General features: G+C 44.7%; 1 protein-coding gene across 5 annotated transcripts in view; it reads left to right on the forward strand.

Annotated features, from left to right (window-relative positions):
* The window catches only part of GALNT6 (polypeptide N-acetylgalactosaminyltransferase 6), a 39,943-nt gene that overhangs the window by 4,172 nt on the left and 19,611 nt on the right, over nucleotides 1–16,160 (forward strand). The window contains exons 1-3 of one of the 5 annotated variants that reach the window (XM_030554551.1): nucleotides 1,319–1,594; nucleotides 7,032–7,622; nucleotides 12,290–12,462. In XM_030554551.1, the coding sequence (XP_030410411.1) occupies nucleotides 7,135–7,622; nucleotides 12,290–12,462 (661 nt within the window). In that variant the 5' untranslated portion in view covers nucleotides 1,319–1,594; nucleotides 7,032–7,134. Of the gene's footprint in view, nucleotides 1–1,318; nucleotides 1,595–2,019; nucleotides 2,043–2,152; nucleotides 2,232–3,393; nucleotides 3,415–7,031; nucleotides 7,623–12,289; nucleotides 12,463–16,160 lie in introns of those variants that run through there. The other 4 variants (XM_030554553.1, XM_030554550.1, XM_030554554.1 and 1 more) reach the window with 4 other exon arrangements.

A 16,160-nucleotide genomic window follows, 5' to 3' on the forward strand; every position in this document is an offset into this window, starting at 1 on the left:
CCTGCAGTAACTGGATGTGCTTTTGGGTGGCTAGTACATCCCTAAGCCTTCTCCCCCTGCCTTGGAGTCATGAATAGAACTCAGTGTTTTCTCCAGGGTTTTGGAATTGCCAGAATGAAAGATTCTTGTGTGATCTATGGGAATTCCATTGAAAAGCAGCAAGACATACAGAATGAAAATACTTGAAATTAGCAGCTGGTGGTCATGGCTTAGTTGGGCTAAATGACCAATATGTGCAGATCTATAGTTATAAGATTAAAAACTACAGTTCAACCCTTCATGGTTTTGAGAAGCCTCCCAGATGTAACCCCAATTCAGTGTGTTTTTTTTCCACCAACTGCATTCAGATAACTCCAGTGCATCTGCTTCTGTTCATAGCCCCCTGTTCAATAAAGCACTTCAGCACATGCTTAGCTTTAAGCACACCAGTAATCCAGTCCCTGCTCAGCAAAATGCTTAAAGCCCCATTGACTTCCATAGGATTTAAGCATGCGCTTAAAATTAAAAGCGTGTTCAAGTGTCTTGTTGAATAGAGATTGAATAATGCTCCTGGGCTTTGCAGAATTGGGGCCACAGAGAGAGAGAGGATGATCAGACTCACCTGGAACTCAGCTGACTTTTGACTTCTGTTCTTGACATGGCTGTGAGCTTCCTATGTGACCTTGGGCACATGGCTAATAAAACTTCCTTTCCTTAAAGGTTGTTGAGTGGATTGACCTTTGAGCTCAGATGCTGCAGTGGCAGATGCTCTAGGAAAGCCAATACATGAGAATAAATAACTTTCTCAAGCTGCGGGAGAGGGAAATTGAAACTAGTCCTTCTTTGACATCAACCTCCGGCTTGTTGATGGGAAAACTTATTTTTGAGCCCTCTAGTGCATTTGGTAACAATCCACTTGGGAAAATGGGAAAATCTCTTGGGTCTAAATAACTCTGCCCAGTCTTGGTTTATCTAAAGAACCTCAGGGGGTAGGGAAGAAGGATCTCCTGTACTTAGTAATAAAAACCCTCTTCCAGCTCAAGGAGAGATGCAAAATGACAATTAATTCACACAAGAGTGTCTTTGTATTAAAGTGATCACACACTTTGCATTGTAACACTGTCCTGGTGGCATTTGTTTCCTCAAGTAAATATTGTAGTTATGTGTGCTGCTAATCTCTGCATTACTGTGCAAATATGTAAGTGGATAAAACTGGCTGCTTTCTGCATGCCACGTAGGGTAGAAGGCTGTGGTGTTTGCTTTTTTGGGGGTGGGGATGTCATACTGGGGAAAGTAAAACCATTTTCTTTTCTTGCAAGGTGTCTAGTGCGTCTTTGCTTCAGCTGGTTCGGAAATATTGCAAGAATAGGCTCTATCATACTATTTCCACCTCCGGCTTGAATGAGGAAGTTCAGAGATTACTCATGCTAGTGTCTCACACACACTATGTGACTATCTAGTGAGCTTCAAAAGCTAATGTTCTGGTCAGTCGTTATTTCATCTGCATCTCGTTGCCTGTCCCTAGCATAGTAGCTTCTGAAATGCAGTGAAGACACAAAGAACATTTGGGGTTTAAAAACTTTTGCATGACAAATGCGAAGTGCTCAATACATGCGTAAGTAGGTCTTGGGAAATTTCATGGTCTGTTATACAGAAGGTTAGATCATTAGATTATCACACAGTCCTCTCAGGCCTTTGTCTCTCTTAGTCCAGTTTAAGCAGCACATGAAACCAGAGAAGCTAAGAGGGTGGGGTGTGGTGTTTTGGTTTTGGGGGGGGGTTGTTTTGGTTTTGTTTTTTTTTGGAGGATGTGAGAAGTAAGTGCTTGGTGCCGAAAGTATGAATTAAGTAGAGAGAAGTGTAAATGAAGTTATAGCTGTAAAATCCACCCTGGCAAATCAAACTCACTCTCTCTGTGTGCTCCAGGTTTAGACGTAATGACTCAGCTCTTGTAGAGAGTTGAAGATGTCATTTTATTTCAGACAGGATATGAGCTGTCTGTTACTCTGCCACTAGTAGTAACTGGCTGGCTGCTTTTTCAGGCTGAAATGTCTGTCGAACAGGTTGGTTGTGTGTGTCTTTTGTTGGATTATAAAATCAACAAGCCACTGCATTTATTAATACTCAGGTTATGATCCATCTGAAACAGAGAAAAATGACTTCCTGTTTGATATGGGTGGAGCAGGTATTTCATTTTGACCAAATATCAGTGCGATGGGTTTTTGTTGCTTAGACGAGGTCTCACTGCTAAGGTAAGACGAGGAGTATCTAATTCCTTCTCATGTCCCGAGAAGTGTGGTCTTGACGGGCAGCGGTGGGGGTGAGGGGGGAGCATTTTGATACTTTGCAAAAATTAACTAGTAAAAGTTCATATTATATAGGGACTTTTGAAAATGTTGCTCATGGTCTAAATCTAATTTGAGGGTATTTAGGAGCCTAAATCCCATTAAGTTGCAATGTAATTTTAGGCTCCTAAGGACCAGATTTTTAAAGGTACATAGGTGCCTAAAGATGCTGATAAGTACCTAAAGGGATTTTCCAAAGCACCTAAGTTCCCAAATCCCACTAGGTACCTATATACCTTCTACAAAAATCTGGCCATAAGTGCTTAAGTGACTTAAACGTTTTTGAAGATGTTACCCTATAGCAACAATATTCTGGATTTTAAACGGGAAGTGGATTTTTTTTAATATTAATCTTTTTTTTAAATAATTCCTCAAGTTGGGACCAATAATGTCATTCCCCCCCAGGGAATCTGGCCATAAAACTTTTGCTGAAAAAATCAATCTTGTAATATTCTGGTAGAAGAGTTTCTCTGATTCACAGCCCTCTTGTTTCTCTCAGCAAAAGCAATCTTATTTTCATAGCAGCAGGAAGGATTCATTATGGAATGTATCTTAAGTCTTCATTATTGCAAGACTGAATTTACCAGCCCAGTGTTCCTGGGAGTAGTGCTTCTGCCGACAACTTGGTCTTTTAGCAACAAACTCTTCCCAGCCACGTATAGGCTTTGTAAGGTGCAGGTTATAAGGAGAAAAAACTACGGTATGAGGCAAAGCTCTGAGCTGCTGTGGAGCTCATTAAGCTTTTTGAAAGCCAACACTTCTGATCATGTTTCAAGTGTGGTCCTAAGTGTGTGAACCTGAAGCTGTCTTAAAATGCTTCTGCTCTTTAACATAGTGGCTGCAGGGGCTCTTTTGTTTGCTTCAGGTGAAGTTTGCCGAAGAATCCAGTTCATGCAGTTTGCTGACGTGGCTGTTGAGGCAAACCCTTCAGTGGATGGTGTTTCAGGGTGGCAAGAAATATCTTAAATCCTGGTTTCTTTTGTCAGCTTCCTGGGCTAACAGGAAAAACTACTGGTGTGTGCCTGCACCACTGAAAACTCCATTCTGCCGTCAAAGTGGAGACTCTGCTGTGGGTTACAGCAGAAGACAGGTAGTATAAACACTGGGTGCAGGAAAGAAGCAAGGGATGGAACCCTGCTCTCCCAAGTCACAGCCTAGTATCCAAACCACTGGACCATCCTTTCTCACTAGTCCTGACTCGCCTGGATCTGCCCTTCAGATCATTCTGCAAGGCTCGTACTTAGTGAGAGCTTTGGAGGGGAAGGTGTTTGATCAGAGCTGATGTTCGGACAGGAACATGGAGAATTGTTGAAGGATGGGATTTTTGGAGAAGGGGGAGTTAGCCACTGTATTTTTGCTTGATTACCTGTCTCAGAATTATGTCAGACTGCTACAGTCTTGAGGTGTCCTTTAAAAAAATTCCAAATATTTTTTTGAGAGTCCCACAAAAGTGACCAAAACAGACAGCTCTGCTGAACTTTGCTGCCTAATATGAGGTTCATGGGCCATGTTCATAGAATCATAGAAATATAGACCTGGAAGGGACCTCAATAGATCATCTAATCCAGTCCCCTGCACTGAGGCAGGACTAGGGATTATCTAGATCATCCTTGACGGGTGTTTGTCTAACCCGTTCTTAAACACCTCCAGTGACTGAGATTCCATATCATCCCTAGGTAACTTGTTCTAGTGCATGACAGTTATGTTTTTCCTAATGTTTAATCTAAATCTCCCTTGCTGCAGTTTAAACCCATCACTTCTTGTGCTGTCCTAAGTAGATATGGAGACCAATGTATCACCTTCCTCTTCATAACAACCTTTTATGAACTTGAAGACAGTTATAATTTCCTTGCTCCAGTCTTCTCCTCTCCAGACTAATCAAACCCAGTTTTTTTCAATCTTTCCTCCTAGGTTGTGTTTTCTAGATCTTTAATCATGTTTGTTGCTCTCCTCTGGACTTTCTCCAGTTTGCCCACATCTTTCCTGAAGTGTGTTGCTCTGGACAGGACACAGATACTCCAGTTGAGGCCTGGAAGAATTACCTCTCATGTCTTGCTTACAACACTCCTGCTAATACATCCCAGAATGATGGTTGCTTTTTTTTTTTCTAATAGTATTACATTGTTGACTCATCTTTCGTTTGTGATCTACTATATCCCCCAGATCCTTTTCTGCAGTACTCCTTCCTAGACAGTCAATTCTCATTTTGTGTTTGTGCAGTTGGTTATTCCTTAAGTGTAATGCTTTGCATTTGTCCATGTCGAATTTCATTCTATTTAATTCCGACCATTTCTCCAGTTTTTCAAGATCATTCTAAAGTCTAATCCTGTCCTCCAAAGCACTTGCAACCCCTCCCAGCTCGGTATCACCCAGAAACATGAGTAGTGTATTCTGTATGCCATTATCATGTTGAGCATAACAGTAACACACAGATTATTTTGATTCTATGAGGCCACGGAATTGGAGAAGTGGCTTGGAAGTGGCTTATCAGTAGAGAGAAAAAGCTTCCCATTGGTATTTTAACAAGGAGAGAGTCCCTTGAAACTGCCCAGTGTCACTCATTCGTGGAGGCAGCACCTATCTAGAGGCATATTCAGCATCAATTTTATTATTTATTTGCATTATTGTAGCATCTACGAGCCCCAGTGGTGCTAGGTGCTGGACAAACACAGGACAGAAAGACTGTCTCTGCCCCCAGCGAACTTACAATCAGACCCAAGAATCCAAGCCTGTCTGGGTGTTCTCTCTGAGCATTCCCAGATTGTTGAACTTGCTCCGTCCACAATGACAGGCCAAATTAGGTGACCTTTCAGGCACACTACAAAAGATCTCTGCTTTGAGAGAGGGTTTCTGGAAAGGGCTGAGGATTTGCTATAACAGTGAAGAGGCTGAAAGGAGTTTTTGTTGGTGGCTGGTTGACTGAGTTCCTGTGGAATGATTGTTTTAATGCTGCTGGTACTTCATTCTATTATATAGCAAATGTTTTAGGGGACCTAGAGCCCTGGAGAGGTGTCTTGTATCATTTTAAATCTTAATAAAATCAGTAGGGAGATTAAAATAAAACTGATTTCTTTGCATTAACATAAATGGGTATTTTTCAGCTTTAAATCTGTCAAGGCTCATATCACCAAATTTCAGTCCCAGGATTGTTCTTTCTGCACAGCGTGTACCCTTGAAAGTCAACATTGGGATGGCCGCAGGCTTGCTTACAGCTCTCCTGCTAAGGTTTCCTTGATCCCACAGTCTTCCTTGTAGCTAAAAGTAATGACCTCTACATCCCTGCGACATAGATTGGATTTTCCCTTGCCTTTAGAGATGCGGCCACTTCTCTCTTGGCACATAAAACCTCACACAGCCAAGAAAACAGGAAAGCTAGAGATAACCTTCTTCAGCCCTCTGAGCTAATAGCAGGTGTCTCATTCCACTTCAGGACATTAACCACCTGAATCTGTGTAATTACACAAGCTAAAAAAAGACTAAAATATCTGGAAATCTAAGGTGAGTAGAAAGTGGTAGAATCTGGTGAATGATGCTCTCAAAAAGTGTACAGGTTCCTGTTGATCTTAAGTACTTATCAGGGCCCCATTTCCTAACTGTCAGGGTGGCTAAACACTGAAATCAATTGGCTAGGGATGTTGTGGAATCTCCATCATTGGAGATTTTTAGGAGCAGGTTAGGCAAACTCCTGTCAGGGATGGTGTAGATAATTAGTCCTGCCACTAGTGCAGGGGACTGGACTAGATGACCTCTTGAGGTCCCTTCCAGTTCTGTGATTGAGCAAAATATTCTCTGTTGGATAGGGAGTGGGTCTTCAAACCTGGTGGTGAGATTCAAAAAAGTTTGGATAAAGTTTTGTTGTTTTGCATTTTTAATATTTACTGCAGCTGCTGTTTTAGGTACAGGACTGGACACGAAATTGCTAACATACTCCAAGATGGGCTGTTGTCATGATATATCCAGCATGATCAGAAGCAGAAAATACTGGAAAATCTCACAAGAACAAACTCATGAGATTTCCGCCCAGCTTTGCACACCCCCAAGAGATTTGGATAGTCCAGAGAAACAACCAAAATCTCCACATCTAGAATATCTCCAAGATATTGGAGCTAATTTCCACACTGGAGCTGGCTGAATATTTTCCAACAGAACATTTTTTCGTTCAGTAAATGCCAATTAGTGAAAAGCGAAACAGTCTGTGAGAACTTGTTGATTCTGTGTGGTTTAAAAAAAATCAAAACATAGCATTTTGATAACATTTTGAATTTTCATTTTAAAACTACTCTTCATTTCAAATGTATGTTCTATTCTAAATTACAATATCACTTTTTTTTTTAAAGTCATATTGAAACAAAATATTTCAGTTGACCTGAACCTATTTTTTTTCCCCAAAAAAATGTCATTTGGCTGGAAATTTCTAAATTCATTGTTTTGTTCTGATTGGGAATGAAAACACTTCTGAAAATTAGTAGAATTTCCCAGGAAATGGAAGGTCCTGTTCCCCCGCTGACTTCCCGTTACACACTCTGCCAGTGGCTCACAATAATTCCAAGGAATCATGTCTTCTCTTACATCTCATATGAAATGATCTATTCCACATCGTACCTAGAATAAATTCCATCTACTAGGTTCTTTATCAGTGGCACACTAGTGAGGCAAGCATGAGTTTATAGTAAATAGAGTTCATACATATTTCTTTGTTCCCCCCAGGTTAGGAACAAGACATCAGATGGCCATGGAATAGCCAAAGAATGTAAAGCCCTGAAATGCACATAGCTCTACTTTAGCGGGGACTTTGGAAACATCCCTGAAGATGAGGCTATTCCGACGAAAGTATGGCCCATTGAAGCTGGCTTTGGTGGGTGTGGTCTTTGTGATCTTCCTCTTCATAATACACAAGGATGTCGGGAATGGAGACCACACCGAGGAGCCCTGGCTGAAAAACATTGTTGAGAGGAAAGACCAAGTGATTGACATGATGATGGGGGCAGTCAATAACATTCGCGACTCGATGCCAAAGCTACAGATCCGGGCTCCAGTTCGGCAAGAGGTGCCTTTGCAGAGCAGCAAGTCCTGCCTTCCAGGCTACTATACCCCAGCTGAACTGAAACCACTGATGGAACGACCGCCCCAAGACCCCAACAGCCCAGGAGCTGAGGGCAAAGCTTTTAAAAAGGACCAGTGGACACCGCAGGAGACCAAGGAGAAGGAACGCGGCTATGAGAAGCACTGCTTCAATGCCTTTGCCAGTGACCAGATCTCTCTCCAAAGGGCGCTGGGACCTGACAGCCGACCTCCAGAGTAAGAACTCCCCCTTCCTCTTCTTATGCCTGTTGTAAATAGCAGCACAAAAATCAGTACCGTAGGAGAGATGGGATCTGTAAACCCAAGTCTTGGATTGAGGCCATGTCTACACACACAAGTTGCACCAATATAACTTAAATCTGTGTTTTCAACCCCTGTAAACTTTAATTTGGGTTCATCATAAGTCTGTTCCTAACTGATATAAGTTAAACTAAAATGAAAATGGCTATGTGGCCCTTTGCACCCACTTAACTAAATCGCCTTAAAGTAACACCTGAAAGTTGCGCTGGTTTCAACTGATGGAGACCAGCTCTAAGATCCAGTGGAGAGGGGAAGTCTTTCTCATTACTATTGTCTCCAGAGCTTGATTCTTCACTGTCCTGCATTTTATCATTTATATTTGTGCACAATGAATGTGAAAAATGTTACACCCATTTTGCCTAGGTGTAAATGATGACCCAAGTGCAAGGCAAGGGAGAGTTATAGTTGAGGTTTCTTTTTTCAAAGCAAGCCAGAGGAGTTAACCTCACATCTTCCAATTTAAGAGCATGGAAGATATGTGGACTGCATTGAAAAGTCTGACCCCCATCTCGGCAGTCTGAGTGTTCCCTGCATTACAGCAGTGACCCAATAGTGTTTTCTGAAGGTCTCTAAGCAGTGCTTCAGAAAACTCTCTTTATCTAGCATCTTTCCTTTCTTAGGCCATCGCTAGGGTTTTTACTGTAGCTATTAGAGGGTCCAGGCAGCTAGTTTGCATTTCATTGACATTTCATTTGCTTTTCAGTTTTGATTTCAGGTGTAGCCTGGCATTCCCTTCCTTCTTAAGTGATCAGTCACAAACGCCACCAATATGTTTTTCTGAAAAGGGCTTTTTTGTTAAACCAATGTATATAGAATTTGTGCCATTTCTTTCACAGAGAGGTGCATCTGTACTTCTCATTTGAAATCTGAAGTTACTACTGCAAGCCGTAAATATTCTCTGGGGTAGATGAGGTTCTGAATGGACACACATCCCAACTCATGGCATTGTTTCAGAAATGCTCTAATGTGCATGAGATGAACTTAATTACTGAAATAAAGTCACGTAGATGCAGAGTCATTGCAACTCCCAGATCTGCAGCTGAGTATCTAGGCTAAATTCCACACTCTGGATACATCCAACGTCCTCCGATTGACCTGAGTCAGTTGTGCATATACACTGGAGGGCAGAGTTCAACCCATAGGCACCAGTCCAACTTGGTATATGTGGGTAGAGCCAGGTATGTGAGATTTCCAGGAGCCTGTCTCAGTTATGTGAAAGCAGCAAAGAATCTTGTGGCACCTTATAGACTAACAGACGTTTTGGAGCATGAGCTTTCGGGGGTGAATACCCACTTCCTCACATGCATCTGAGGAAGTGGGTATTCACCCCCGAAAGCTCATGCTCCAAAACGTCTGTTAGTCTATAAGGTGCCACAGGATTCTTTGCTGCTTTTACAGATCCAGACTAACACGGCTACCCTCTGATACTTGACATCAGTTATGTGAGTGCAACTTCTGTAATAAATTCAACTGTACCTGAATTTCAATGAAACAGCAGTTTAATCTAGGTTTAAATCAGTTTAAGTGCATCTGTAGTATATCTAGATGGAAAAAAGAAAAAAATTAATTTGTTACCCCCAGTGCAACTTCTGCAACGTAGACTAGGTCTACACTCGACAATCATCGAAGTCATGGAGAAAGTTGAGTTGAGCTTAACTGCCTTATCTAGGACCGGCCAGTTACTGATGTGAAATAGTCCCTAGCCACATGATCGCTTGACTAACTTTTATGGATATGATGGTAGGGAATACTGAGAGACTGTGGCCATAGTTTGACTGTCAACTTTGATTAGTTGGGACAAAGGGAGATCACAAGAAATCTCCCTACAGCAGACTTAAAGTGAAAGCCTAGGGCAATAATTCTTTCCTTCTTCTGTCTCTTACACTCTCCTGCCCAAGTTCTTCCTGCTGCCCTTTGTTAAAAACCAGCCAACATAAGTCTCCCAGTGCAGATACAGCCCCCCCCCCCAAGACAGAGAAAAGTCTGCCTACTTCAAAAACACTTAATTCCCTGTTCCCAGACTGCCCTTGAGTTTGATCGATTTTCCCTTTATTCCTAGGAAGCCCTGCCCTAATTTTTCTTTCTTAGCTGAGTGGAACAGCCCCCTACCTTGCTGCTATGGCTAAAGGAGTCAGATGTGCCAGACTAGGCTTGACCTTCCTGTGGTCTCAGCCAGGCACTCTGAGACTTCAGCCTGCCCCCTTGCTGGGAGGTGGGCTAGGAAAGGCTTTGTAGGGAGGGCATTCAAGAAAATGGCTTTGAATAGTGGTTAGAAGCCCAGACCCAGTTTGCAGACTGTTTCCCCCAGCAGGCAATTATCTTTGGCTAGCAGGTGTGGCTGTGACAATGGAAGGTCGCTGAGTTCTGGAAGGGGGAAGCACAGGAGTGGTATTCACTCAACTGAAAAGGCATAAACCAATTTAAATTAAAGCATAAAGCACTCCAGAACCGAACAGAAATCAGCTAGCTGCAGAAATTGGCTCTGCCCCTCAGCTGGAAGGGGCCGTCATTGTTTGATTTGAAGGCCGATGCAGAACCTGATCTACCATGTGGAACACTTCCCCGTTTGATGTGCAGCTGAAGTATGTAGGCTGTAAGGGAACTGTTCACACGCCCTCCAGCAAGTTCAGAACGGGGCTCGCGTGTGGTCGAGTCAAAAGAGGGAGTTGGTTTGGGGTTTGTTTTTTTTCTTTTTCTTTTCATGCTAGCCCCAAAATATTTTAAGACTCACTTTGATGCCATCCTTAGGAACAGCCTATCCCAAATGTCATGGATATTGAACTGGGCTGTAGCTGGGAGCTAACTATTTTCTTATTCCAAAAAGAGGGTAATTCTGTTTACATATTCTTATATGTATACTATTTACATATGCATTGTATTGATTGAAGAATGAAAGATTTTCAGATGGATAGTAACAGTGCTGAGCATTTGCCACCTGAAAATCAGGCCCCTTTAGAAGGTTTCATCTTAGGCACCCAAAAAGTACTAGACACGTGGGAGGTGGGGTGGTGAGGGCACTTGCCTAGGACTCAGGAGAGCTGGGTTCTAGTCCCTGCTTTGGCAAAGACTTCCTGTGAGACCTTGGGAAAGTCACTTAGTGTGTCTGTACCTCCGTTCCCGTCTGTACAGTGGAGTGTTGGCAGGCTAAATAGACTAAAAGACAGAGGTGCTCCAATGCTAAAGTAACAGAGGGCATGGAGGAGTCTAAAATAGATGAGCACTTCAGCAAAGCTTAACCTTGGAGGCTGCATCCTGGCTGTCTAAGTGCTTTAGGAACCTGGTTTAAACATATCACTGCTAGGTGAGTTAATTGTTAAGGGGGTTTGTAAACCTTTCCCACTGGAGGAGCAGGATTGGAAACGGGATATAGAGCTGAGCCCATGTCGAGAGCAGATGCAAATGAAATGGGATGGCTGTAGGGCGGCCTACGGGAAGGGAAGGAGTCTCAGTCTATTTGGCAAAAACCGCCACCATGTTTGTTACTGAATGTTCCCCTCTGGTTGGTTGTGCTGGAGAGGGTGTGACTTGAGCAAACCACTGAAAAATGAGGTTCCCTCTCGGTCTGGAATGATGCTTTAGTGCAAGCTTCTCCTCCTGCTGCACCCGCTCTGTGGCAAAGAGGGACTTTGCTCCACAGGGTATGTGCGCTCTCGCACGCGCTCACAGATTTTCAGAGCTCAGTTCCCATTGTGGCCGCTCAGTAGCCTTGCATATTAATGAGAAAAGCTGCCTTTCTATTAGTTACTTGTATTGCAGTCATCCCTGGGAGCCCCACTCATGGTCTCTGCCCCCCAAAGCAATCTAAGTATAAGGCATGATGAGAGCTGGATATTGTCTCTGAACGTTGGGATTAAACACCTAGGTAAAGAAATATCAGATGTTCAACTTGCCACTGGAGAGCCTTAATCATGCTGGATTATGCACTGCAAATATGCATGTGAAGATGTCCCGACTGGGTCAGCTGCCTGGAGTGAGTAGGGGAATGGAGTTGGCTGGGAATCTCTTTGACAAAACAGTTTTTCGTCAGAAAATGCCAATGCATGACACGTGTGGTTGGGTTTTCTTTTTGTTTGGTTGGTTGTTTTTTGTTTTTGCAGAAATGTATCCATCTTGATAACACTTTGGTTAGGGCACCTAGCTAGGATGTAGAAGACCCAGCTTCAAATCCCTGCTCTGAATCAGGGACTTGGACCTGGGGGAACATGGATCCCTGCTTTGCCTGGTTTAGAGCAGTGATTTGAACCTGGTTGTCCCATATCCCAGGGGAGCGCTAACCACTGGGCTGTCCTGAGGTGGGTCTCCTCTTTTGAGAAACTTAGCAAAAGGTCTCTGTTTTCTCTGGATGCAGAAGGAGAATTTTTTTGAAATCTTGAATCTTTGCAGGACCGGAAAACCTGCCATCTGGGTCCTCTGGATCTAACCACATAGGTTGCTGCTGCTTGAGCTAAAAGATCAGGCCTGCTAGCTTGTAGACAGTAGCAGGTCCATAAAGCTGTGAGGTCCAGGCTCTGGAGGGAGGCAAAGCCAAGAGCAGCCAGGGCATTACAAACGCCCTCACTAACTAGGCTCGATTTTTCTCGTAGGTGCATTGATCAGAAGTTCAAGCGCTGCCCGCCGTTGCCCACCACCAGTGTCGTCATCGTGTTTCATAACGAGGCCTGGTCCACCTTGCTCCGCACTGTGTACAGCGTCCTGCACTCCTCCCCTGCCATCTTACTGAAGGAGATCATTCTGGTGGACGACGCCAGCACAGATGGTGAGTTAGGGCCTTGGAACTGGTTGTGGGAAGCGCATCCAGGGAGAGGCACTGCAGAGTCTATTGGTGATACGAGGTTCCCCTGCTCCCTCTCCCCCATACCATTGTAACTTATGTACCTCATCACTGCACCTCATGGACATTAAGGGATTTAGCCCTTGCAGCAACCCTCTGAGATAGGGAACTGGGGCTCAGAATAGATTAAGTGACTTGCCTAAGGTCACGCACACAGTCTGTGTCTGAGCCCAGTATTGAAACCAGGTCTCTGGAGTTCCAGTGCAGCGCTCTGTCTATTAAACCTCCTTCCTACATGGCAATCTCTTAGCTCGCTGCCTGCTAAAAGGTCCCTACCCTCCCACTGGAAGGCTGGGGACTCGTTTCTCAGTTACTCTTTCTGCACATGGGACAGGGCTTAAGTAGAATTAGCATGAGGGCAAACTCCCTTTATTCCAGGACTGTGCAGGAGCTATCCCGGTTCCTGGTGTAAGCTAGAGCAGCCTTGGGGCTGCTCTAACTTAGGCCCTGGGAAGTAAAGCATATAGAATAGCCATGCTCCATGCACAGTACATGTGCCCTTGTATTGGGGGCTAGAAGCAGCATTGGTGTAGAGTTCTTATTAGTTCTGTGGGCTCAAGAAGCAGCTTGCACAAAGGACACTCTTAGTGGGGCTGTTTTACACCCGCTTAAAAGCCATAGCAGCCCAAAAAGGGATTTTATGGGCCCGATTCCAAGTTACATTAAGAGCTCTAAACTCTGATGCTGGCCTCTAGTTAGTCTCAAGTGGCTTCTGCTTCCGCTTCTGTGATGCACAGCTGGGTGTGAAAATGAGACAAGTCCACCTACAACAGGATCCTCAAGAAAAAATAACAGTGCGGCACAGTCTGTTGCACCAAACGCAAGTGAAACTGGTCATCAAAGGGCCGAAGAGAGCTCAGTCCTAAAGGCCTTTCAGCACAATTGCAAATAGTTCCCATTAAACTGCAAGGACGTTCCCTCGGGGCTACGAGGCAGGAATCTTTGGCCAGTAAAAAGGAAAAAAAAATGCATTAAGCTGCTCGGCGCATGCAGCTGACAGTATTAAGGAAACGGGGAGAGTAATATCCGCCACGATGACTCCAATAATAATGAGCAGTAACAAAATTGTTCCCAAGGTGTCAGCTTTTTCCAAGCTGGGCTGCAAAGAGTTGATTCCCAGACAAGACCCAGCCCACCAGAGGGGACTTGGCTGAAATCAGAATGATGAAGAGTACCTAGTGGCTCAGCCAGGGAAAGCTTCCAATAAGGCTCCCCCAGAAGAGCCACTTCCCACAATGCACGAGGGTCCTGTTCTGCATGTTACTACAACACGCGTGCACAGCAGGCCTGAATAAGGCATGCATCCCTGAGAGGACAGGCCTCCCGCTCTCCAGTCTCAGCCCTTTAATTTTTTTCTGTAGCTCTTTTCAGGGCTTTGTTGCAACCTAACTTGACCCATCTGTAACAGACGCAGCGGTGTCTGCCTGAGATTGCAGAGAGCCTGAAACAATAGCTCAGAGAGATGTGAACTGCCCCATTCACTTCAGCAGGTGCTAACTTGGGTGATACGTGAAATATCAACACTGTTAAGTGTTTTACTGCTTGCCAGAGCATGAAAGGAGAGGAAGTATCATATTAGGAAGAGCTCCATAATCTACTGTTGGTTTATTTTGAGCCTTTAGCAAGAAGTGCCAGGTTTCGAAGGGGGTTAGTTCCACTCTCCTCCAAGGAAGCTTAGTTCCCAAAGTCTGTGGAACGCTGGGTTAATTATGGGTGGCATATTCCACTGATGCAGTCTGCTTAGCAATTGGCAAATGAGTTAGGCTGTTTAACGCTCCCTAGAGAAGGAAAGGAGACTTGCAAACTTCATTTTTCTTTTGGGCAGGTGAAATGAGTCACAGGTTCCTACCTACGATTGTGGAGGTGGAGGCTAGGGAGCGGAGGTCGTGTGTTTGGCCTGGCAATCCTGACCATGCCTTATTTTAGGTTAAATGCTGCTTTCCATTCCCACATGCAGGGGAGGTGCAATTCCAAAGAGTTGGTAACATTCAGACGATACCCCTTTGTATATGTGGCGGTAGGGTGACCAGATGTCTCAATTTTATAGGGACAGTCCTGATATTTGGGACTTTTTCTTATATAGGCTCCTATTACCCTCCATCCCCTGGCCCGATTTGTCCCAATTTTTCACGCTTGCTATCTGGTCACCCTATGTGACGAATTCCTTGATTCTTGGTAGCACTGAATCCTGTTGGTGGGTTGTTTGTTTGTTTTTTGTTGTTTTGTTTTTTAAATCTGGTCTCTGCACATAACTGTCACCAAGTAACAAGCTGGGAACCCCTCCCATATCCTGTAAACAGAACACATTATGCTTTCCATTCTTGGGAATTACTCACCTGCAAGGCACACTGCCATTTAGCGATCTAAACTAGTTGCAACCAAGGCAAATTGATCACATGGTTCAGCATCAGATCTGCCTGCAGCTTAGATCCTGGAGAAGATCAAGCTTTGACCAAGTGGGGGGGATGGGGGATAAACAAGTATCTTCAGTTTGCTGCAGGTGAATGGGCAGCGGCACGGACCTCTATAGTGGAAGCGAGGGTTGCCACCTTCCTAATTGCTGGTAACTGGACCCCTGATGCCCCGCCTCTTGCTCCGCCTCTCTGAAGAGGCCCTGCCCCCATCCCTCACTCTCTCTTCCCTCTTTGCTCACTGGATCATCTTCTCTTCTCTTCACTTCCCTTCCCACCCCTGGCTGGGCTCCCTTTTCTCCGGGGACAGGAGCTGCTGCAGATAGGAGGCAGCCCCAGCTGAATAGGGCTGGCATGGGTTAATGACCCAGTGCCTTTCCTCCCCTGCGGTAACTGGACTCTTGGTATCCAGTCAGCATATCTGACCAGAAACTGCCAGGTCCCCTTTTTGACGGGACTTTCCGATTAAAAACCAGGCACCTAGCAACCCTAAATGGCACCCGGACACAAGCCAAAAACGGGGCCATCGGGATAAAACCCAAACAGATGACCACCCCAGTTCCCTTTTGAACACCACATAGGGCTGAGGGGTCCTTATTTTGGGATGTGTGTTTATATGAACACCATGTGGACACTGAGTGGAGGTGAAATTTATATTATGATTTGCTTTACTCAGTTTGTGGGATGGCTTTATTGTCTTTTTGTTTGTATTATGGTAAACCTAGAGGCTCAAAGAAGCCCCACTATGATAAATGCTCTGTAGACAGACCCTGTGCATCTACACTGCAGTCAAGGGAGGGATGTGATTGTAGCATGTGTAAACATGTCCAAAGTAGCTTTAATTGATCTACCTCGCATACTGATAATAGTGAAATCACAGCTGTACAAGCCTGCCTGGGACCCTGAGTGCATGCTTGCATAGGCGCTGACTTCCCCTCTTTCACATGGGTCCTCGATCCCTGCTCTGCCCCTTCCATGAGGCCCCACCTCTTCCCACCCCCATTCCAACCCCTTCCCCAAATCCCTGCCCTGGCCCCGCCTCCTCCCCTGAGCATGCCACGTTCCCACTCCTCCCCCCCCCCAGCATGCTAACGCTGTCAAACAGCTGTTTGGCAGAAAGCACTGGGAAGTAGGCAGAGGACTAGGGACGCAGCGGCTCCAGGCGGGGGGTGAGGGGAGGTTGGCTGCAGGTGGGTGCAGAGCACCCACTAA

The sequence above is a fragment of the Gopherus evgoodei genome, chromosome 3, assembly GCF_007399415.2.
Source record: "Gopherus evgoodei ecotype Sinaloan lineage chromosome 3, rGopEvg1_v1.p, whole genome shotgun sequence".
In the NCBI taxonomy this organism is placed as follows: domain Eukaryota; kingdom Metazoa; phylum Chordata; order Testudines; family Testudinidae; genus Gopherus; species Gopherus evgoodei.